Source organism: Styela clava, chromosome 2 (genome assembly GCF_964204865.1).
Source record: "Styela clava chromosome 2, kaStyClav1.hap1.2, whole genome shotgun sequence".
NCBI classification, from domain to species: Eukaryota; Metazoa; Chordata; class Ascidiacea; order Stolidobranchia; family Styelidae; genus Styela; species Styela clava.
Genome location: NC_135251.1, coordinates 29,057,896 through 29,083,513, shown reverse-complemented (window position 1 = coordinate 29,083,513; position 25,618 = coordinate 29,057,896). Strand labels below are relative to the sequence as shown.

At 32.2% G+C, this 25,618-nt stretch overlaps 1 protein-coding gene across 5 annotated transcripts in view; it reads right to left on the bottom strand.

The window, feature by feature from the left end:
* LOC120336863 (kinesin-like protein KIF21A) overlaps positions 1–24,112 on the bottom strand; it is a 30,288-nt gene extending 6,176 nt beyond the window's left edge. For 2 of the 5 annotated variants that reach the window (XM_078110104.1, XM_078110102.1), the window contains exons 1-35: positions 23,951–24,112; positions 23,170–23,392; positions 22,760–22,875; positions 22,200–22,317; positions 21,750–21,839; positions 20,632–20,772; positions 18,481–18,536; positions 18,035–18,167; positions 17,622–17,737; positions 17,069–17,264; positions 16,148–16,404; positions 15,363–15,578; positions 14,512–14,648; positions 13,573–13,602; positions 12,416–12,537; positions 12,084–12,150; positions 11,373–11,467; positions 10,832–10,933; positions 10,362–10,469; positions 9,793–9,922; positions 9,506–9,531; positions 9,128–9,208; positions 8,572–8,712; positions 7,547–7,645; positions 6,904–7,044; positions 6,241–6,367; positions 5,911–5,955; positions 5,196–5,335; positions 4,358–4,509; positions 4,071–4,196; positions 3,796–3,924; positions 1,773–1,912; positions 1,387–1,463; positions 572–675; positions 210–374 (exon numbers count right to left, since the gene is read on the bottom strand). In XM_078110104.1, the coding sequence (XP_077966230.1) occupies positions 210–374; positions 572–675; positions 1,387–1,463; positions 1,773–1,912; positions 3,796–3,924; positions 4,071–4,196; positions 4,358–4,509; positions 5,196–5,335; positions 5,911–5,955; positions 6,241–6,367; positions 6,904–7,044; positions 7,547–7,645; positions 8,572–8,712; positions 9,128–9,208; positions 9,506–9,531; positions 9,793–9,922; positions 10,362–10,469; positions 10,832–10,933; positions 11,373–11,467; positions 12,084–12,150; positions 12,416–12,537; positions 13,573–13,602; positions 14,512–14,648; positions 15,363–15,578; positions 16,148–16,404; positions 17,069–17,264; positions 17,622–17,737; positions 18,035–18,167; positions 18,481–18,536; positions 20,632–20,772; positions 21,750–21,839; positions 22,200–22,317; positions 22,760–22,875; positions 23,170–23,392; positions 23,951–23,994 (4,190 nt within the window). In that variant the 5' untranslated portion in view covers positions 23,995–24,112. Of the gene's footprint in view, positions 1–209; positions 375–571; positions 676–1,386; positions 1,464–1,772; positions 1,913–3,209; positions 3,240–3,795; positions 3,925–4,070; positions 4,197–4,357; positions 4,510–5,195; positions 5,336–5,910; positions 5,956–6,240; positions 6,368–6,903; positions 7,045–7,546; positions 7,646–8,571; positions 8,713–9,127; positions 9,209–9,505; positions 9,532–9,792; positions 9,923–10,361; positions 10,470–10,831; positions 10,934–11,372; positions 11,468–12,083; positions 12,151–12,415; positions 12,538–13,572; positions 13,603–14,511; positions 14,649–15,362; positions 15,579–16,147; positions 16,405–17,068; positions 17,265–17,621; positions 17,738–18,034; positions 18,168–18,480; positions 18,537–20,631; positions 20,773–21,749; positions 21,840–22,199; positions 22,318–22,759; positions 22,876–23,169; positions 23,393–23,950 lie in introns of all 5 variants that reach the window. The other 3 variants (XM_078110100.1, XM_078110101.1, XM_078110103.1) reach the window with 3 other exon arrangements.
* Positions 24,113–25,618: the final 1,506 nt, after the last annotated feature.

Genomic DNA, 25,618 nt, shown 5'->3' with positions numbered 1-25,618 from the left:
CCCACCAGTCTAGGTCGCAAAATTTTTAGCCCCTGATCCCAAAACCTTGCCCACCCCTGGTTTAGACTATTACAGACTAAAATCGAATATAGCTGTTGCGAAACAGAAACAAAAAGCTGGTCTTCACCTTTGGAAGAAAAGTTATGAACCTCTGTTTCAAAGATTAAACAAAGAGTTAGCATTACCCAGAGTCAAAAACAAAATAATACTTATTTAAATCCCAAATCTTGACGGTTGATCCAGTCGCTGTGTACAAGAGTTTCGATTTCTTAGATGATGCAATATCAGTGATTTCAGATTCATTATCAGGCATCCTATTGGTTCTTCCCATTGTTGAAGAAAATGCTGACAAAGGAAAATTCTGGCCGGAAGAGCTGAGAAGAATAAATATCAATACTTGAAGTAAATAAGGCTAATATAGTTACTAATAGCTGAATTCCGAAGGACGCGGAATCAGTAGGTAAATAGACACACAATAAAAATCATAAGTAGGCTTTAATTGCCATGCATTTGTAATCTTTTAAAGCAATGGCAAGACAACATAATTACCTATCAAACAAACAACTCATACCTGAATATTCTAATACATTTTGGTTTGCTTCTTATATCCCATACTTTTATGAAAGATAATGATACAGTATATACAAGACCATTGATAGGACAATGATAAACAGCCTGGAAAAATTTAAAGAATTTAGTTTTGATTAACTGAACAATGATTTTGAGTTAAAATTGTCCTGGTTAGAAGTATGCCTAGTTCAATTTCAGAAATTCAATACGAAAGATGGGATCTAAGATTCTCATTTATACTGAGGGAGATGAAAACTGTAAGACAGTTAATCATATTGCAAACTATGGTTTCTCTTCTAGCTACCATATCATGCTGATTAAGGTTAAGAAGTTATACAAGTTTCAGATGCATGGACTTGTAACCGTAGGAATCCGTAACGGACCAGCGGTAATGTGAACCACAGTATGGCGGCAAGGAGTCCAGAAAATCCCCTCGCACATGGTTATCCTCCCCAAGATTTGAACGGGCACAGGGTAATCAAAGGTGCATTGGCATGTGTGTTACTAAGGCTTAATGAGATGTGCCAACTAAATTGAATTGGTTATGCCAAAAAGGCCAGACAATTTGATTATCTACTTTCCTGGTGTTCTATTCAAAAATGAGTTTATGAATGTACATTAAGACAAAAATATGTATATGGGGCGGATGTAAATGAATCAACACTGATACAAAATACCATTAATAACAAGTAGAATTAATGAACTACAAATTGGTGAATGGTCCTACTTATGTCAATTAACAAAAGTTTCAACCTTATTGAAAAGAATAAAAAAGTGCAGAAAAAGCAAGGATATATTGCTACGTATATTACTCACATTAACATTATTAGGATGACCATCAAGTGTTGAGAATTCTTGACCAGTTACTAAATTCCAAATTTTCACTGTTCGATCTAGATGGTGTAAAATAAAACTAAATGACATACAATTTTACAGAAAAAGAAATGACAACCAACAATATTATTGCTCGTATTATATACAATGATGACAAATGGGGGTTAAAACAATTAGACCCGTGATTTTTAAAATGAACCAGGTTACAAGATTCAAAAATCCAGAAGAAGAATTTTCAAATTTGTGTTACCCATGGCTTGAATGAAATACAAAATCTAATTTAAACCAGACCAGTAGGGATATTACAATATAAATGAAAATATAATTAACCAACAAATCGAGGTTTTCTCGAATATCTAAAACTCTACCTTTTGAGCCAGAAAACAATAGTTGATCAGTAGCATGTAAACATAGAACAGCTTTACTGTGTCCTTCTGCAATTTTAATGCATTCCAATGGTGTATTCTTTCCCAGTGGTGTTTTCGATGTATGTTCTGTCATTTTGCCTCTAAAAAACGTATTTGACAAAAAGAGATATTGGATGAAGGTATGAACAGTAACGGCGGAATCTGAATACCATTTCATTCAGAATAAATTGATTATATAATACAAATAAACATTGCAAAAATTAAAATTTGTTTTATGACCCTCATATACTGGACATTTAAGTATAAAGAGTAATTTTAATAATGAGTGAAGCTGTTTATAAATTTACATTGAGTTTGACATGATGGAATATACAAACTATACAAAATAAATCTGATCATTAAAGTATGGTCAATTTATAAGTTTAATCTTATTCAGCAGATGTTACAGAGTATGAAATGTAAACCTGATTCAATGTACTTTTGAATAGTTTTGAGGAAAACTAAATACAGGAATATTGATTAAAATGATCTGATATTCAAACAAATCATAATTCCTATTAAATTTTTCAAACTAAATCTTTTTCACCTTCAAAATTTTAAGGACGGATTGAGGTTGACGGATAATACAATCAGTATTAAGAATTTACAAAATCAGCCATTACAGATGCGTCAACAATTTCGAAAATGAATCATGATTACCGGTATAAATATTGAGAACAGAATTGAGTCGATTTTTGATTCTACGTTGTAGCTCATTAAATAGTTTGCAGCAAAGCTTATCTAAATTTCTCTCTATTTTTTATTGCCATAATAATTACAAATATTAAGATTCATTAGGCCAGGAAAATCTGGATTGAAGCAAATCATTGGTATATGCATTCAGCCAGCCATTAAGATCTTTTAAAGCTTTGTTAACCATCGAGATTGTTAAAAACCTCTACTGATGCCTAGATGGTCTTTTTTTAAAAGGATGCAATGGCAAGGTCATAGAAGGAAGCGTCAACATGGACAGAGCAAAATTAATAAGCCAAACATGAATTTTTATTACCACGAATCGTGATTGTGAAATAAATTCATTACTGAAACCTAAATAGTTTTATTGTACAGATTGCTATCTAGTTTTAATAAACTTCTAAATTCAACCCCTTCAAAATCAAGGATTGAAACTTTCTCGGACTGGGTTACAACAATCCGGTCTTGTGATAAGAACCTATTCTAGCATGATCAGACAAGATTTCAAGTAGCCGAAGCATAAACAAATTTATCTAACTAATGCCACAAGCATATTGATATGATAATCTAAAATTTGCAATATTGCAAATAAAATTATAGTCGTTACAAGTCCTCAAGCTCAAATTTAAAACCTTACATATTCATCAAAATTCACCGTGAATTACATACATGCAACACCCAGCTTCACTTGACATAAATAAATACCTGAATTCATAATACTCAGGGTATTCCAAACTGAGAAATTAATCAAATAAATATATAATTCAGGAAACATTGTAATTCAAAATGATGAGCGGGAAAACGATGCTGATACTTTGAAAAATCTCACTCTTGTGAATTACAATTTTTTGACAGAAATATCCATAAAATTTCACAGATATTAGCTTATTTTCAATGCATGTGACAAAATTTAAGAAATTTGTTTAAAGCATTTTTGCTCGTAGTTCCTTCGATAGATATCATGTAATGGGCAAATACTTCATCCGCCATTAGATAATGAATGAGATCATTAGAGCTATTTATTATTCATTTTTTTAGGTTTTTAGTTTGAATGTGATAAATCACTAGACATGCTAAAAACATTGTTTTACGATGAGCCAACAAGTCATGCTTAAGGCTTTTCAATGTTTTAAAATATAGAAATACTTAAAATTAAATGATAACTTAAAGATGTTAGATATTTATAACAAGAATACGATACACAATGAAATTCCCAAAGTAGATTTCACTGATTTTTAAAGTTGTAAATTGGCTTTGCAATCTTTGGAAACAATAAAATTCATAGGCCCACCTCTTTACATGGGGAGACCCAATTGAAAATGATGTTAATCTGGCAAAAACATCAGGTGGCATTTTATGTTGTCGATTTGACACTGGTCTGGATGTTGGTGGGGTTCCAGGACGTGCAAACTCTTCGCTTCTAGAAACATTTACAGATTTAAAAATAAGATATGGAACAAGGTTTCAATTATGCAGGATGAACAAAAAAAAATAGCTGGAATACACTGCACTAAGTTTTTCAGCGAGATCTAAATAATTACAGTTATATTATCGATTAATACTTACGGTGATTCTTTTATCCCCAATTTTTCAGGCGTAGTTACTATTTTGAGAACAGATTTTGTCCCATCCACAACTTCATTCTCCATATCAGGCGAAGGCAAGGTTGGGACTGGTCTGTTGCCTAATTCCCTACAAATTGGAAATGATTTGATTAAACTAGCAGTCACAAACTTTTTTGATATATGACATGAGCATTTATATTGTCTACCAGTATTGTTTTCATCAAATTCAAGTTATCACAGATTCCACAAACAAGCCTATTAAAAAAGTTATGACAAAAATTAACTCACAATGACGTAGGTGGATTAAGAACATCGAAAGTAAGTCTCTTCGATTTTGCGTCATCATTTCCACCCCCTTGTTCCTCTGGTATGATTGGACTTGACATTCTCCATGGAGAAACAGGTGACAAATTAGCTTGTGTTATACCATGCAGTAACTCCTAAAAGCAAGTAAAATAAAAGGAATATGAAATAAACGGAACTAGAAACATGATGAGGAACATAGAGGCACCACACCTGATTATACACAAAATCTTGTGTACATATATGTCACAGTAACCTTTTTAAAAATGCCGCTCCAGAAGTGTATGTACCAATATGGCGGTAACTAATTTTGTTCGCCTATTTTGCATCAAGTTGTGTAAAGGGACGAAAACCTATGAGCAGGGGTATATTCACTTGGCTAACACAGATAGTCCCCGAACTTACCTTATCTTAAATTACACATGGTTTTAACATGATGTTTAGGTCTGGTTTGAGGCATTTTTTGCTGTTATGAACACAATAAATGAGAAACATATTAAAGGCTTTGAAACAGTCACTTTTACCAGCTTTGTAGATTATGGCATTATACAATTGTTTTTCAACTCAAATTAAAGTAAACCATAGGAGTCACACAACAGCAACTCTGTAAATTGGCATTTCAGATTGCTTAGGATATGATTCAATAAACTCAAACTGAAAACCTCAAGGAACTGGTCTCTATCAACAAAATCTGTCGATTCACTACTATTTGCTACCAGTATATTGGAGTATAATTTTCAGGTAATATCAACTATATAACTTGAAAGAGGGTCATTCTTGCATATAATATATGAATGATCAATAATGAATATTATAGTATTACCTGCGGTGTGGCAGTTTTTGCTCTGGCCTTTATTCTTAAATCTTTTGTTGGAGTTTCAGGATTTGAAACCAACTCATTCCTTGATGAGGGACGTCCTGTTGAATTGCTATCAGTATCACTGTCACTGTCATCATCAGATCCTGGAATATTGCAATGAGTTATTGCTGGACCCAAAGTGGAAATATGGATTGTTTTTCAAATAGTTTGTTGTTGTTGGGGTACAGATGTTAAATTGCTACAGAGGTTAAACAGGAAATCAATGGTATTAAAAACACCTTATTCATGACATTCTTTTCCACATACTTAAGAATTGCTCTAGTTTTCAATTCTTATTACAGGTATTCTTGCTCTAATTAAGTAAGGTAGTCTGATAAATGATAACGAATATAAAAGTATTACAGTAATCCTTAAAAAAATTTTAGAGTTTATATCAGGTTTTCAAATTCCTGTTCCACCAAAATGCTTTTACATTGAAGTGGTAAAAAAACTATCGGTGCTGTCGCATTTATATGACAGGAATCAGCTACACAATGTCATGCTAAAATATATGTTCATGAATTAAACCATGAATATAGTAAATACTTTATCCACGGATGATATACTCGACTACAATGATCTATTGATCAAGCAATCAGAAAATTCTTCATCTCACATAATTGTACTCCATATACAAAATACAACAAAGATTCATAAAAAACAAAAATTACAATCCTACCATACTGATAAAAATCATATGATGTTCCGTATAAAATCAAGTGAACTATTCCAATGAAAAGAAATAATTAAATTATTAAAGCATGAAAATGAAGGATTATACAAACATTGTACATTATTAGGTACACCAGGTGAAGGCAGGTTAGTTGTGTAAAAAGTCATAACAATATTTTTTATTTTTGAACAGAGTACGAACTTTTTTCGACTGTGTGGAGCAACTATGTCCCAAGAATAAACAAGACAACACTAAATGTCAGAATGCTGAGGAATTTTATATTTTTTGATTCCCCTTATTATTTAATAATAAGCTATAAATTTGATTTCAACATACTTGCAATAAGTTCTGTAAGATCAGGATCAAGTTCGGTCTGAGATTCTTCAACAATGTATTTCATCAATTCCTGTGCCCGTTTCGATGTTTCTAATTCGCTTTCTAGTTTTGCTTCCAGTTCTGCTATCTACAATATACAGTATAGTTAAAATCATGACAAGGAAATACTGCTTCAAATCAAACTTTTAAGATAATAGATAAGATAATGTTCTTCTATTCTATTATATACCTCTATTAAAAACTTCAAACCATTGTTTGTAATTCAGGGCACATAGTCTAAGCCTGTCTTGCTCTTATCGATATGGGGGTTGAACTTGGTTACATTTTCAGACACCCCAAAGTCAAAAGTCTGAATTTTGATTAACTGGAGAATTCAAGACTTTTAATGATGATAATCAAAGTCAAGAGTTATGACAGTTGACAGAAACCAAAAAAACAATAGCATTTCAAAAGACAATGAGAAAAGAGTTGCATATGACAAAAGTTGATGAGCAGAAATGCATTTTTCACCTCACTGACTGCAGCAAAAGAAAATGAAAAGTGATAGCATGATGCCATAATATAACATATTCTAGCTGTAAAATTAAATTTGAAATAAATATTGCAAAATGAAAAACATATCACTGAAACAACATAAAAACTGAATCTACACATAATACTTACTTTATTCTTAGAGACCAAGGAAAGTGCTGATTTATTGACAGTAATTGCAAGAATACTATCAAGAATATATCTGAATTCACTTCTAGAGCAGGTATCGAAAATTGATGATATGTATGAATCTGCCTCCATTGATTCATTGACCTTTGTAGAAGAGATATTATGAAGTTACAATTCGAGCCTATTCCAAATAGGTTACTTTGTGTGTGTGAAAATATTTTATGGGGATGAAAGAGGGTAATAGAAAATTGTGAAAATTACAACTTTTGACCAATTTGGCACAAAATCATCTCATTGATGAACACTTTCTAATTCTAGCAACACTTGGCCAAATTTACAAAAGGATAATGACACAGGCAGGAAAGTTGGCATCCTCAGAGCTTGCTCTTGCAGCATCCATGAAACATTGTCAAAAATTCTATCTCCCCTTGCATTTTGCAGTCTACCTTATAGCCTACACAATATCTACACAATAAATCAGGGTAGATATTTTTAAAAAGTGTGGAACAAAATCTTCAAAAATATTATATCTATTTTCATAGCACAACTTTTTAAAATCGTGATGCTCCCACAGAAAACACAACAATTTGATCATCAGAAGTAAAATTTAAACATTGTTTTTTAGAGATTGTTATCATGAACTAACCTGCAACATTTCACTTTGTATTTCTTCAATCTGATAATTAGTAAATTCAATAGTTTCTTTCAAACTTTCTATTTCACATATTAACTCTGCTGGAGCTTGCTGAAAAGAAATCATTAGATATAAATAAATTAAATCTCCAAATAACGTGATCACAGGCAAAATCATGACAAGACTTTTATTTCTTTAATATGATGACTACTGATAAACTTGTGTTTCAACTCTGATATCTAGCCAATGAAAATCCAATTTGAGAAAAATAATATTTCACCCATAAAAGGTCAAAGTATAAGGTGTATGGAGAGAGAATGTACAAAAAAATTCATTGCTAAGAACTGGAAAATAATTTGTATCAAATTGTGAAGAAAAATCATCAAAACCAGCACTGAGTTAAATTTCACCAATTTTCAATTTGAATAAATTCTTTAGGTAACACCACAGTGCATGGGTGATCTGCATTCCTATATTTAATGACACACGATAAAATGCTTGTGGATGTGCAAATAAATGGGCGCTTCAGAAGTATGTGTACCAATATGGAGGTGACTAATTTTGTTCGCCTACTTTACATTAAGTTGTGTGAAGGGACTGAAACCTATGAGTAGGGGGTATATTCACTTGCCTAACACAGACAATCCCTGAACTCGTAAGTCGTAATAGAACTAAAACAAAGAAAATAAAAATGAGATTATTGCCTAACCCTAGCCTGGTACACATACTACGGGAGTAAAATAAATGTACACAGTTGCAAATGCACACAATACGAGATGCATAAAGTGGCAACACTATAAATCATGGTATTCTCGTACATGTCCAAAATCAATGTAGACTATCTTCCATTTTTTGATAACCATTAACCATTTTCAGAAATGAAAATATTTATAATTTTAAATTCATCAAAAATATAATACATCACCAATCACCATTCGATTTCATGATTGAATGCAATTTTATCATAATTGCACGACTTAATAAAATAATAAGCTTTTTCCACTCTTGAAAAAAAAACGACAACAGATAGACATTACCTGAGAAATTGAAACTTTCTTCATCTTTCTCTTCTCTAATCGTTTAATATTTTTCAATAAATCTTCTCGTTGTTTTATGAATCTGTCCATTCTTTTACCCATGTGTTCAATAGTTTCTCTTTGCATAACAATATTATGAATCTAAAATACGAAATGTTGCTGTGAATAACAGCCGCCCAATGTTTTTATACACCTTCAGACTGAGCAAAGAAAGAAACCTCGAACCCACTGATACTTGAAAAAATTAAAAATAGGATAGCAGCAACAAACAACCAAAACCAATGATATCGTAAAAAATTGACCCATTTATGTCAAGTCATTACAAACAACAATATTTCTATTAGAAAACTTTTAAAAATTATTTTAAAGCAACTGAAAAGAAATGTATATTGCATGATACTGCTAGATACTGTCATTAATATAGTAGGCAATTCTGCAGTATGAAAATTCGAGTCCTAAAAACAAAGTATCTTACTAGATATGTAGACCCTCATTCGAAATAAGCTTTTAAGAAATCTCAAAAAAATTTACACAAAGTAGGAAATCACAACATTACCTTGTTCTCAATTTTGGTCCATTTTGATTTGGCCCATCTCATTGACTGATCATTTGATAATTTTTTATCTCGATTCTTAATCTAAGAAGGTGAAAATATAATAAATTAAAAAAAAAAAATTACATTATTACGCCATACCAAAATAATGAGTGTGCTTAGAAAGCAAGTAATAGTTAGACCTGAAATAGTGAAAAATGCAGTACTGTGGGAAATTTTGACTCTCTTATGAGTGTACTAAAAGTTATTTGGATCTAAACCACACAGAGTGGTATATTTAGAATACATTTAATTTATATCAATTCTGACCATACTGATGAATCAACTGTGACCAGACTAACTTGCTTTTTTTATGGATTACCATGCAGAAACAAAGCATACCATTGCTGCCTTCGAAGCTTGTTGTGCTGTGAGAAAAAAACAGAAAATGAAGTACGTCTGACTTGATATGACTCAGTATTTGTGTCCATAGTAAATAATAGTTTGATTGACTGATAACATAGATAACATGCCAACACTACAATTTTGTGTACATTTTTAAATATGAAGATGACAATATTATGAAGATATTCCACATAACGAGAATTCCATTTGCTCATAATATATAGAAAGATTTTCTATATAGGCCTACACATCAAAATAATTTTGGCAGTTTCTCGTGATCCTACCTTGTCTCTTGGCACCCAATCTCCCCGATAAAGGTCTGATTTGCTTTCTTAACATTTCAATTTCCTCTTTATTTCTTTTAACAACGCGATCTTTTGCTTGAAATTTTGTTTCTAATGTACGAAGCTGACTCTGTGAACAATAGTTAGAGTAGTTTACCCAGTAGTATGTTTTTACTTATATGGTTGCTATCGCCTATCGCTACATTCTATGACGTCATAACGGAAGAGCAAAAACAGATTTCTAGTGGTTGTGGTGTTGCAACAATTTGTCATAACAATTCATAAACGTAACTTGTGTTGAATATGCTTGGCCAACAGTGCAGAATGCAACTGTCAACTATTTTAAGATAATAACTTTACCAAATTTTCCCACTCGTTTCAGTCAATGGAGGTGGCAATTTGTAAAAACAGAAATTCAATAGAGAATCGGCAAGAATGACATTAAATTCATTATTGAGTCCATGTCATTTTCGCCGATTCTCTATTGAATTTCTGTTTTTACAATTGGCCCCCCTCGTTGACTGAAAAGAGAGGGAAAATTCAAATCTTGGCCCAAACCTAATACTCACATCTTTCTTCCTCCCTTCTTTTCTTAATTGTGTGATTTCACGTAATCTTTGAGAATCTTGTTGTTTGCCTTTCTTCTGTTGTTCTTTCATTTGTTTCATGAGTTTTACCTAAAGTTTGATAATATCAAATATTAAAACATATTAAATCATGATTGATTTCCTTATTCTATTTATTACTTATCGATCTTGATCGGTAAGTACGTTGATAGGTATTTGTCTGTTTGTTTTTTTGTTTCACTTTTGTATGTCACATGATATCTCACGAACGCGTGGTTGATTCTGCTCCAAATTTTGCATGTGCATTCATCATATCTCAGACCAGAAGTCTATTGATTTTGGATGAATTATGTAGTATAAATAGCAAGTTATTGATTAATCACTGATGCGGTGTCGCTATTCAGTCAGAGCGAAGGAATTGAATCCACAAGATCGATAAGCCGCCGATCGCTATCTAGTTATGAAATTATTACCTTCGTCGATTTCATTTGCTCAAGTTCAGTTTTCAAATTTTTCAATCGTTGATGATCTTTGAATTGTTCTTGCACCATCTTGTCATAACTTTTCTTCTGTGCCTAAACATAAACATTTTAAAATTTTATATTTTGGTGAAAATGTTAAATGAATACTATCACAATCGCCCAATCAAAATGAAACAAGAATCACAATGGAAATAATGGATAATACATGGCAATATCATTTTCTACTCGGCCTAATGACTTTAACTAAAGTAACAGTGAGCCATGGTGAACATTAGCAGAAAATGAGAAGATTTCTAATTAGACAATCAGATTCAATTATAAAATGCAAAGGTGTTGATTTCAACAACTTATGTAACAGAATAAAACAATTTTGCTATGTTACTCATCAACATTGGCCCCCAGCACATCAAAATTATGAAGTCAAACAATAATTTTTTTAAATTTAACATAAATAACATTACTACTTCCTAAACTACACTTAATGATTATTAATGAAGAGTTACGATTTAATAAAAAAAAATTTAAACTGAACCTTTAATTTTCCAACTTCCTTCTGCATAGTGTCCAATTTCTTTTGATATTCTTGTTTGATTTTGCTTGAATCTCGTCCAGCAGTCGGTTTTTTCTCTGTAAACAAAAAGTGCAAAACTTGCAAGTTTAAAACAACATCATAACAAAAGAAAGTTTGTGATAATATAATTTTGATTGAAAAATGAAAGCAGATTTCAATATTCATTGAAGAGCAAAGCCCAAAATATTTGATATATAATGAGACAAAAAAAATCAATTTGCCTGTTCTGGTTGTCATTGGCGGTTCTTATTAAATGAACATTTTGTTATTTTCACTTGTTCTCTTGTGTAATTTTTAACCAACAAGGAGTTGACAATGTTATATTAACCCCAGGATTTAAGATAAAGAGCTATATTCTTGTGATGAATTACAATCTCCCACTTGGCCATCAGTTCAGGTGAATTACGTAAGTATAAATCATCTTACTAAATGTACCAGATATGTGGATATATCGAAGAGACAGTAGCACCCTGAGGTGACAATGAGTTAAGCATTCTGTCACCCCATACTATACTCTGGACTTCTTTCTAGCCCGGACTCAAAGTCTTGATACCATACCATACTAAGGTGTTTATTTGTACACAAATTTCGTCCCTTTATATATTGCTTAAATTTCAACAAAACTTATTCGTATTTTTGCTTCGAGTTTTCTAAGAATAAAAATTATCTCACCAAGATTGGAGAGAACTTTATCTCTTTCTTCTTCAGTATTTTTAATTTTCGTTTGTAATTGTTTGACCTAGAAAACAGCAGTATCAACTAGAACAAATATCTCCAATACAGCACCATGCCAATAAACAACTTTCAATTCATTAGTATTTAAAAGTATATCAAATTAACAAGAATTACAGAAATTTGAATAGTTTTATCAATTGATTTTGGATGTTCTCAACAATATTTTAATACAGTATCAATAATACAAAACAATCAAAACCATTTTTGAATTTATAATCCATAACTCAACATAACATATAATCAGGATTTGGTTATTTTACTCATCATACCTTGTTCTCATATGAGGATCTGAGTGTTTCCATCTTTATTTTTTGAGATTCTAATTCATCGATAAGATTTTGTTTGAGATCAATCTCAAATGTCAATGTTCCCAGTTGATTTTGAACATTTTCTAAATAAGAGCATCAAGGTAACACAGGGAAGCAGAACACGTTCCATTGAAAGAAAAGACCACAATAAAATTGCCATTGTATTACTATAGGATTCAGTTTTATTGTAAATAATATCATAGATATATAACACAGCAGATGTAGTGATTTGTCACTTTAGCACATACTATCAAACTTTTCAGATCAGAGAAATACTGGAAGTTCTAAAATTAAAATAGTAAAGAAGATATGTTTTGAGAACATGAAAAAATATATAAACAGCGCATAATTCAGAATCAGAATAAAATATAAAGAATCAAAGTAAACACAAAAAATGATAATAGATTTTTTATTGAAAAAATAAATAAAACAGCATCATTTCAAGTGAATAATGCCAGTATCTAATTCTGATGTTCATTCTGGAAAAGAAAGGTAACTATAATTTATTGACAACTAGCTAATTGTCTATTCCCTAAAAGACCACAACAAAGAACAGCAATAGCCTAGGCATTGTACTCAATTAATAACCACCACATAGACTCAATATACCCCTCTCCCCCCATATATATAACGTTTTACATATTCTGCAGAAAATAACTCAGCATTAGGAGAATACTTTAAGAGAAATCAGCTTTGTCTAAAATAACTATGAAGTTATATTTCAAGTGTTTATAAATGGTTTAAAATTAAATTAAGCATGATATAATATCAAGCAGTAGTCCAATCAGAATATTGCTATCACAGTTTTTGCTGTAAGCAAAAAAAAACTGTATTAAGATCTTTGTTTACTTCCCTAGATTACCGATTCAATTCTAATTCACTAGTTTTTAATAAGATATGGATACTCATAACAGAAACTCAGCAATTAAGGTTTGTATCTTACTCCGAGCAAACAAAATAAAAACTAATCAAAATGTTTGAACAAATATCAGATTTGGATCTAAACCAAATTTTCAATGCAGCATCAAAAATTTTCCCTATCCCATTTTAGAAATAAATATAAGAGTTGAATCACTAAGACATGCTGAAAATAAATGTTCATTCTCATTACAATATACCAGGTTTCTTTTCTTCATTCTTTTTCTTGACTGCAATATTATGAATTATTTAAAATAAGGTATAACTGTGAAGTGCTATATAGGCAATTTGAGATGTTCTCACAACTATTCGAGTGAAATTTGTGTAATACTGGAATTGAAGGCCATTGAAGTTAGTCCTACATATTTTAAATTTGATTCATTACCGCCCATCATTGCATAATTGATATGTGCATTGTTCAACTACAAACAAGGACTAGTAATAAAAAGTTCTGACTTTTGAGCACTATTTACTTCTACATCAATGGTCAAGTAAACTTTGTTCAGCAAATGAAGCAAATGAAGTATCAAACTGAGCTTTGTATTGAATTTGGAAATATAAAAATTCGTCATCAGTGAACTCTTGGGGAATATAAAAAATTGATACAATGTCAGTGAGTGCGATACAAATAATCATACAGAATGCCATAACATTTTGTTGCTACTAGATCTGAGGCCACCAGAACTTTGGGCTCCAGCCCCAAACCATCTAATATTTTTTGACTTTTGTAATTATTTTATACTTTATAAAAGTATAAAAACCATTATTTTCAGCTTATTATTTTTTAAATTTAAATTTCTCATGTTGAAATAAGTTCGATGTAGTTCGAGTCCCGCTTCAGTGAGAATGCATTTAGGCTACTTGTTCATGGTAGTGGTCCTACCAATAAACCACAATGGCCAGAGCGCAGCTACATTGTAATATAAAATAAAGCTCTGGGTGCAATCTCGAATTAGATCCCCAGCCCTGCATAAACTAAATTTATTAAGTTATACAACTTTCAATCCCCAACAAATAAAAAGTACTTCACAATTGTTTGCAAATCATATATGAGCGATAAATACGAGAAGAATGGTATAACAACAATTACTGGTAAAGTATTAACTATTGACAGGACCTATATAGACCAGTTAACAAACCTGCTTCATTATCATCCTCTTCATCTGTATCAGGCAAATAAACCTCAGCATCAGACTCATCCTCACTCTCATCCTCGTCAATTACCTCCTCGCCCTCATCTAAATTATCAACGTTTTCCTTGTTTTCTTTTCTCATTCTGCAAAAAATATTTGACAATTGAATTGAAATTTTTAAGTTAGATTACAAAAATACTAAAATGATAATGCACTGTGAATTATTCAAATGACACTTAGAAGGGGCGATTATAGTGGTTGACTGGTTGGCATATGCTGTCTAATAGCATAATGGACCTATTTTTAGCGTAAAAGCAAGATTTAGGCAATAGGTATTCCTCAATATAAAATTTGATACAAATGTTCCAAAAATACCAAATTTCAGCAAAAATAATCTCAAGTACATAATTTTCACAAACAAAACTGTTTCAGAACATAAATAATTAAATCCTAACTTGGTTGAAACTATATTCCCTAAAAAACCAGACTAGTGTAGTATGTAAGACCAACACAAATATATTTCTGTAACGTTTCGTCTGACCCTCGGTCAGACTTCCTAAGACAAACATTATTTAACTTCCCTGAGTAAGTCTGTCTTTGGTCAGATAAATTGATACAAAAATATATTTGCAAGACGCTAGCAACACTTAGGATAGTCATTTTCACTCTTGCTACAGCATTCCTGCATTATATGCATACAAAGGCATAGAAAAAGGATAAGTGGTTGAGTCCCATAGAAACCCAATCGATAGCACTTATATAACATTTTGTCTTTAACAGCAAATAAAAATTGCAATTTTTCTTTAAAAATATGCAATATTCTAGTAATTTATATGAGCAGTGTAAAATAAACTCACAAATTCAATTTTTTCTGTCGTAATTCCTCTATTTCTTTCTTTGCTAAATCAAGTATCGGAATGTTTTCTTGAGGTGGATCAAAGAAACTCGTACCCGCCATAGGCATGGGCGTCGGAGTAACTCTGCTTCCAAAAGGACTCATTGCAGAGCTTGAAAGAGAAGTTCCTCTTCGTCTCAAATTTCCGCACATTGCCTCACTTTCAAACAGCTTAGATCTAAAAACATAAAGCCGTAATCATCTATTTGTATCCATACTACCAGAATGTTTGATAAGGAATAATGATCATTTCGAAACATGTGTATATAAAATTAGAAAAATGTGCAAACATGTCCAAAATATCTTCCTGTGCCCAGATTTAACTAGTTCAGTAATGCAAAAAAATGATGCAAATGTCAAATTTAAAGTGAGTGAAATTTAAAATTGAGAACATATTTTTTGTTGCACGAGTCATTTGTTTAAATACAGTATTATGCATATTTTTTGCAATATTCGGAAGGATGCAGCTCTGAATAGTTTGTTATCTTAAATCTTCATACACTCTCAGCCGAATCACTCGAAGATTCTCTTCCGTTTAAATTCTGGGGCTGAATTTTATATATATTTTGAATGACAGAATAGCTCATATATAACCCCTCTGGAGCCATTTTTGAGATGAAATTAAAATGAAAAGGAGCTCTTTCTAGTATAAAAGGTTGGAGATGAATTTCAGTATGGGCTAGACTGAATATAGAGTTATGTAAGTTGTCAGGCTAAAAGAGCGAGTATATCCTTAAGAACACTTACTTCAATTCCTCGTTTTCTTTAATATATTGTTTGATTAGAGACTGCTTTTGGGTTTCACTATCCACGTCACCATTAGCATTCAAATCTATATTGCCAAGTGCTTCCCTCGATTTTAATTCAGTAAGTTCTTCCAACAGTGTGTCACATTTTTCAGAAATGACTTTTACTCTCATTCTCAAATGCTCATTTTCTTCTTTCAGCATACTGTTCTCTTGATACATGTCACTGTAACCTTCATCTCCTGCAACACGTTTGCCCTAAACAGTAGGATTTACATATTTATCCCGAGGGAGAGGAAAGGAGATAGTTAGTTATTTGTTTTCGGATGTATGGACTTGATGGTGGAGAAAGCCGTAGCCGAACAGCGGTTGTTACGTGAAACCTCCTACGATGACGAGGAGTCCAGCAATCGTCTCGCACATAACCACCCCCGCATGGGATTAGAACCAGCGAACCCACGCAGGGTAACGCTTAGCACGATGAGCCACACCGTTGCGCCAAGTAAGTGAGATATATTTGTCTTCGATTTCTTCAGTATGAATTTTGAAATATTCAGCATCATAAATAGCATCTCACATAAACTGATCCCAGATGATATTTGTTTCAAATTGTGTCTTTTTTGGTAACATTAGATATTTTCAAAGTTGTCAATGAGGAATACTTGGACTTGGTTCGGATTCAATACTATGATTTGAACTCTATTAAGTTCATGAAAATAGAACTGCATTTCAACTCAGTCAATTAATTTCAAAATGAATTTCAAATTACAATTGACCTAAGAATCTATGATTTAGTCATGTTCTGGAATAAAGATATCAAAATAACATCTAGAGATTCATAAACAGGTTGCAAGACTTATTTGATTACATCAGAGAGACTATTTTTATTGTACAACATCGAGTTTGTTATCCTCATACTTACAGTCTTGAATTCTGTAATCTCAAGTTGAAGTGCAGCGATTGTCTGTCTCAACACTTGCATTTGTTGACTTGCTTTATCCTGATTCAAAACCACCTTATTTTTGATATTTCTTGCACGATTTGCATAATTCAAAGTACTAACAGTTTCCATAAAATCAGAGTCTGATGGACTGATACATGCAATCATCAATGTTCGACTAGTAAGAAAATGGCACAGTTAACTGGGCACTAGACAGTACGATCATGGTGGTCTTGTGGAAAAAGTGTTAGACTACTATGGGGGCATGGCAGGTTAAAATCTTGGGTTCAAATCCAATGTCACTCAGATTCCTCTAAAAAAGGAGCTCCTTAATTATTAGTCGCTGCTTGTGAAGAGCATTGATCAGAAGGAAAAACGTCGTATAAAGAAGTTATATAGAAAGTATAATAAGCCATAAACAGCCTAAAATATGATAGAAGGCATGAATAACAAAAGGTTATTAAGAAACTAATCCAACTTAGCTCACGATAATAAATTGAAACTTATAATTCTGTTGGCAAAGTTTTCTCCATACCTGTTTCCTCCAAGAGAATCTTGCAGTAATCTTGTTAATTTTGAATCTCTATATCGAACAAAACTTCCACTTTGTTCTGGATCTCCAAGAGCAGATATTACATTCCCCAATGCCAACTAAAAACAAGAATATTTTCTACCACAGTGCATTAAAATATTATTGTGAATATATATTAAAATAATGTTAATATAATGAGGATACTTGAAATACTACAATACAACTGATATAACATCACCAAATTTTTTTGATGCTGACTTTTCAAATTTCTCAAGATATCAGCAATCCATTTTGTTGCAATTCAGCAAATATAGTTTTACATGTATTTCTACTAAATTTTATTCAATTTTTTTTCCAATTTGACAATGAGTTGTTGAACTTTTGTTTACTTGTAATGTTAAATGTCTACAGCATACCAATCCAGTGTTGATTGCAATTCCTTCTTTGGCACGATCTCCAACAGCTCCTGTTCTATCTAATCTTTCTGAACCAGCTAAATCCGTGAAATGAAACTTTGCCATCAACGATTCAAATTCTAGTGGTCCATCTCTACAACAATGAATAACAGATCTTAAATATTAAGCCTATCAGGGTGAAATTATGCCATAACAGAACACTTTTTCTGATTGTCATAAAACAGGCTGTACATTGGGACTTTGAATTTTTTTCAAGTTGCAAAGGGAATTTATCGATACCACATATAGTTTGTTGCCTCGAGAGGTGAATTAAATGAAGTATAAACTAAATAAATGAGCACTGATTAAAATAAAAACCTGGTTAAAATATATTGACAACTGACTTCATATGAAAATTGAAATTGTAGCAGGACGTAATGAACATCCTGTATATGTAAATGACTTACCCATTTGTGATTCCGTTTTCTTTCACCAATTCACCATCGCTAGATGTTGGAGATTCCTGAAAATACCATTCAATTTACAAACAAGGCTTCAACGAGTTATTGTGAAAATGTTTCAAACATGGTAAGCATTAATAGATAAATAAATATGAATTTGAATGCCGTTTACAAATGATTTGCTGGACAAGTTTTCTCTACTGCTGTCTGAATAAACTCAATGCAATGAGGATTGAAGAGGATTCAGTATGGAATTTGATATCAACAATACTTGTGCGGTGGAAGTGGTACAATAACACAGTCGATACAAGCCAATACATAGATTCAATTTTATTCAAACAAAATTTGCAGAAGAAATGCGAAGTAGGGGGGGGGGGGGGGGGGAGGGGTGGTGTATATTGAGCATATGGGGTTAATTGAGTACAATGTATAAAAACCTGGCTAACTTTTTTGTATGTTGAGTGAATGGTTTGTACTTTGTAGCAACAATAGTTCATATCTTATGCTTCCATTTCATTGTGTATAACTCACTTGCCTACCAATGATAAAATTGTTTGAGATGTTTGTATGTGAAATTTTTTTTGTTCATGAAAAATATTGTTTTGGAAACTTTTACCTGACACTTTTCTGATAGTATATTTTAAACTTTTTGTGATGCCTTTTAGTACCCTAGTTAAGACTCTCTTTGCCCCTGTAGATAATTTTTGTGTAACTCATTGACTTTTTGTTTTATTGATGTTTGAAAAAATCGAGGTAAAGTGAGTCTGTCGGAAATTTACCGTGGGGTAAATCGGGTATATGCATAAATGGCCTCTCCCACTGCTATAACACAGGAATATGAGGTTCTGTGTGACTGTTTTGAGCCCTAAAACTTTTTTGTAGCCTTTATCATGTCCATCTTTCAATATAGGCTTCTATTTTTAATGAATATGAGTGTAAATTCACAATGGGCATTTGTAGGATTCTGAGAAAGCAGTTTTTTTCTTGTAACTAAAAAAATAGTAAAAAAGAAAGCTGTGGACAAGCCAAGCACAGAGCCCTACTCCACCAGTGAGCTTAGTGCATATACAAAGGCTTTAGTTGACGTAATCACATTCACTGTCATCTCCGAAAACATGTAGTAATAATAAAAAAACAGCCGTCCCAGAAAATAAATTCAGGCGAAAACTATATAACGTCAATTGAAAGTATATACCATTATACTGATAGGATAGACTTAAAACGGATATGATTGGTAGAAAAAAGAAAAAACAGCAAATAGAAAGATCATAATAATAGTTCAGAAAAGCAGTAACAGAGTCAGAATAAGATTCGGCTTTATTGACTACAAGACAGAATATGAAGCAGAATTCTCACATAGTACAGCTGATTATAACAGAGGACTAACTTTAAGTAGCATATTCTGACATTAATGAAATCAAGACCTTGACTGGCTGGTTGAAATATTGGGAAAGAGAATTCCTTGGCCAAGTTGTCCTCACCGATGTATACAAAATGAACTTTGTATGATACCAGTGTATGAAAGAGCTCAAATGTTTTGTGTTAGATTTAACCCAAAATAGGAACATAAAAAGTATCTCTATCAAGGAAGTTGTTGGCCAAGTCAAACCACCCATTTCTAGTCCATAGTGAACTTATATTTAAACTAAAAGTTTCTTTGTGGTAAAAAGTTTATGGAAACCATAATTGTGATCTATCATACCAAGTTTAAAGTGATGTCAGATAATTATGTTCCAAGGTTTTTGTAATTACTATTTTTTTAAATAAACTATATGTACCCAAGTTTCTCATGAAGGGGTTTGATTTGGTTCTAGGGCTTTCTTAGATTTGATTTAACTGGTAGATGTCAGTATACTCAATTATCCTCGAAAAATGAGGTAAATTGAGTATACTGACTTCCAAAAAAAAATTGCATTTTTAGGTGACTTGAATACATTAAATAAGACTCAAACTGTTATGCAAGGAAGTAGAGAGTCAGAATGTTACAATGAAACCATAATTTCACAGAAAATCGATTTCACTCAGATTTTACACCGGTTCAAATGTCAAAAACGACTCAAATAAAGTCAATTTTATTTGCATTTGTTATTGAATATTATCATAAAATAATGCAAACAGTGCTATGCAGAAGACAAAACAACATTGTAATCAGCTTACATTATTTTTAGCAACTGCCCTAACAGCTCTGGTCTGCTTGATATGAATAGAGAATATCGCATGAGATCTTGAACTTTGTTCGTTCATTCTTGTAGAAGCTGTTGTTCGATTCAATGCACCATCTTGAAGACATTTCATAAGCTGTTGGAAAATGAGAAAAGCAATCCAAATAGTATTACAGTAATTGGGGATAATATATAATATATTAGTATATGATCAACAGGAACTCCCGTAGTATGTGACCCAAGATGGCGTACACCGGAACATAGTATGTATACCAGAAGTTAGGGTTAGGCCATATTTTATTCTAATTTTCCTTATTTTAGTTCTATCACGAGTTACGAGCCAAGTGACTGCCATAGCATTTGTACCTGAAATGATGGCCTAACCCTAACCTGGTACACATACTATGTTCCGGTGTCCGCCATCTTGGTTCACATACTACGGAAGTACCAATCGACATAATATGGTTAGCATAGTTGCAAGTTAATAAACTATTGTTATGGTCGAACCACATTCATGACCTGCCAAACTGACCAACAGATAAGTTGGACAATCGCAAACCAGAAAGTGACTTGTTATCCTATCTAATGGTTAACACTACCAGTACAGTAGTCTGGTAGACGTGGTTATATGTCTAATTTTTTAAAGTTACAGTGTGAGAACGTCGCATAAAATTTCTTCATACTCACAACCACAAGGCTATTGTTCTATCAGTAGAGAAGATAATAAAATTTGTTTAAAGAAATTCTCATACTACAAATGTCAATTTAAATTACAATTCTCTTTGACAAATTTGCAATTTTTGTAGTGAAATCACTGATTAGTCAAATATTACATCATGATTTTGCAGTAAATTGATCTTTTCAGATTTTCGTTTTAAAACCAAATGTTAGGCTGATTAGAACTTACCAAATCCTGAAGATTAGTTCATTGAAATAATTGTATGAAAAGAATACAATCACAATGACATATGTTCATTGGCAAATACAAATATTCATTTGATTTTGAGTTTTTTTTTTTTGGTAGAAACTGCATAGGAATATTGATCTCGTACTTGAAGTTGAATCCTTAACCGGTCGGTCGCTTGGAAAATATCATGAAAATTTAATGATTACCTCTGTGCCAGATTTGACAATTTTTGTTGTCATTCCCACAGCATATATGTTTCCGTCCTTGTCTTTTGTTATTTTGATATCAGGCACATTCTATAGAAAAAAAGTATTTGGGTTCACACATACTCAAGAGTTTTTGCTAAGAAAACAAACAGAAACTTCATAAAAATTACTGTTCAATCAAATATAGGAATTTGCTGAATTATTTTTTTTACTTGGGGAAATAATGGAAGACAGAACAATTGGTTATAATCAATCATTTAACATAGTTCCAACTGGCGCGGTGGTGTGGTTCATCGTGCTAACTGGAATGGTAACCAGACGAGAGGCCGTGGTTCGCCATGTGAATCCTATCCTATCCAAGAAATCATGAATTGCAGCTGTAGGTGTGGTATATCACTATAAAACGATGACATGAAGTCATTTGACTGTAAAATAAGTAAACTTACTCACCCCTTGTCCCCGGCGTGTATTGAACAAATCAATAATTTTATCATTATATAATTCCATGAATTGAGCACTTATAATGAATTCGGGTTGAGGTAGTTCTTCGTCCAAAGCTTTTTGTTTTCTAAATTATAATACCATAAGGTTTAAAATAGCAAGGGGGGAACTAGGATATTGTGTATTGAACTGCAGGTTCCTTTTTCTTGTTTACTTCCTACTTGAGGTCTGAATGTGGCTGTTGAAGAATTCTTGGAAGGGACAGTATTAACGCAATGAAAAGAATATTGCTACTGTTTATTATTCAAAATAAAAGACAATTTTTGCCGTTTAACTGATGTGAAATAATCCTTCATGTGATGATCCAAAATTATATTCAATCTAGCATCTAGAAAAAGAAGTAGCTACATTCAAATTACAATTTCACTGATCAATTTTTGATAATCCTTCAAAATGAACTGATGAAATTTGGCATATTGAATCTTCATTCAGATCTTACACAACCCTCCAATATTTATTTATATATACAAGGTATAAAAAACAATGGAAATTCATTATAAATAAAAAACCTTTCTTCTATCCCACTGAAAATTTGGTCCACAGCTCTAGGAATGACACCAAATTCTTCTTCACATCTTGATATATCGAATCCTGTACCCATTGTGTAAGTTTTTCCAGATCCAGTCTAAACAGACAAAAAAATAACTCACAATTACGATTCTTTATACGCCTTTTTCAAAAATGGTCACATAGACATGTTCACAAATATTAAATCAACTTGGAAAACATGTCGTGAGCATGGTATTTTAATCCTGTTCAATGCTCAGCAATAGCACGGGAACGATTTGCATGATTTCTGAACTGTTTCTGATTCCAAACTACACATTTTAGCAATTGATCAAACAGTATATAGGAATTGAAAAATGTGAATTGTCACAAAACCCATATTTGTTAGACATTTGTGATTGAAAAATCATACCTGTCCATAGGCCAGAACAGTGGCATTGTAACCATTGAAGCAACCATCTACCAACTTTCTGACACATGTTTCATAGATAGTGATTTGCTGTGTGGGCAGATCAAACACGTAATCATATGTAAATCTTTTGTTTTTTCCGATAGTGAGTTGAGGTTCGCCAGGTGGCACAAAAGTGCAAATGCGACAATCATTGATTCTCTCCTTTGCAGATTGTGGTCGAATCCTGAAAATGTAATGTAGCAACTAGCTTATAACCGCTTGTTTACAGCTTACAATCATGTCAGCGCCAATAATAAATTGATGATCTATGTTTTAATTGATACCTTGAAAAAATTGACATATTGACAAAACGACACAATGACTTTGAAGAGAACACTTAGATTTACCATTGCAAATGTTACACAGTCTGGTGCATTTGTACTATGAAGCTTGCATTACTGTTTTTTAAGAATACCACAATATACATGGGGAATTTCTTTCTCACTTCTGTGTTCAAATATGTTAAACCAAACATGTTTGATAACCTCAAACACAGTACTTGGTAGTTATTGTATCAGATTTGAGAAACTTACCATTGTATGTGAATTCTTATTAACTTTGCTCTAATTTAGATAAATTAAATGTCCCATGGATAGAAATAATATTTGCTGTGAAGCTTTTAGCATTGTTCAGTGCAATCAATATTTGTGAACTTTAGTTAAAAGTGGTATTTGGTGAAACATGGCAATACTAAGTACCAGAAATTATTGCCAATAACATATTCTCGACCGACTGTACTCACCTGACAGCCACTCGGACGCTTGTGCCATCATCCTCTTCTGCCATTTTCTAAAGCAGTCTCCCAATATTTACAAACGATTACTATACATCACATTCATATTAACAACACCACATCAGTGACTATCATTAACAAAATCTAGGTGAAGTAGTTATACTAATGAATCTGTAATAACAATAATGCCATTGTTTAGTTTCACTTTCATATAAAACCAATGATCATAAGTAAAACCAATGCATTTTTTATTCAGTTAATTACTTTCAGGCATGTTTAGCTTGGCAAATGACCTTTTTACACATGGTTTTTAACACATTTTAATGACACATGGACTCGACTGACACCTCCTGCATATCATAAGTTAAATAATATATTGATATATATTAACACTCTGTAACATTTCATGGATACACTGTGTTTTTTTTATGTGGCCTATTGTTTTGAATGTCAGAAAAATGCTATTATATATTAGAGGTTACAAGAACTTATACAGCGGTGTTAAATAAATTGAAAAGTTGTGCTGATCATATAAACTTATGTCTTCTTCATGCCCGAACATATGGACACAAAAAAGTATCAGCTTTCTAGCGAAAAATACAATCTTTAACCACTGAAAATTTCAAAACAATAGGTCCAGCAATTATAAAGAAATGCAATTTTTTCATAATGATAGGAAGGAAAATTCCAAAAACAACAAGAACAAGATAATAAGAAAGATACACAAGTCTACTTCATGTCCAACAAGCATTTTGAGGGTTGCAGGATAAGAGGGGAAAAAATTATTCAGAAATAAAACAGAAATAGGTGCATTTCAAACTGGTAATTTATTAATAGTTCAATTAGTGTTTGAAGTTTATATGTTTTTTTCAAAACAGCTTTTTCATCTCAGAAGTTTTACCCTTTTGGGTTCTAGCCCTTGAATAACAGGAGCATTGTCGTCTGCTATATGTTCAAGTATGAAAAAATAACATTGGCAAACTGTGGTCATGAATATACCACAATTTTAAAGTACCAACCGAACTAATGGTACCTATGTTTCACCATGTATACAATGATACTATGACTATGAGCCGATATCAATACAATAGAAAACAAGGTTCACTCAACAATTGAAGGATTGATTGTTATGAGAGAATCATGGCAGATGGATTCTTCAAATAGGAACGACAAGCTAATCTAAATTTAGAGTAGACTATTATGTACACTGGAGTATGCAATGCTTTATTTATAGGCTATGTGATACGGATTGAACTCTAAATAGCAAATTTGTTATTCCTATGGTTTCTAAAACATTTATCCATAACAGTGGTTTAAAAACTGCTTGAGTGCTAAGTGTATCCTTCCAAATCTATTATTATGCATATGCATTAGAATAGAATGTTCAAAGAAACTCAAAAATGGTGTTCTGCATTAATTCATATAATAAGTTTAAAGCTGGAATCCGTAAGTTTGTTAAAATTTACTTCAGTTCATTTTATTCACTATCATTTTTACTTTCAACTATTTCATTACCTCCAAAATGTAACAATGCACTAGGCTACTACACCAATATACAGTATTTTAATAAATATCAACAATTTAATAAACAATCATGAATAATTTGTATAATGTACTGTTGCAAATTTCTACCATTCTACCATTTCTACCAGATTGAAGATATAACAAAAGCAAATT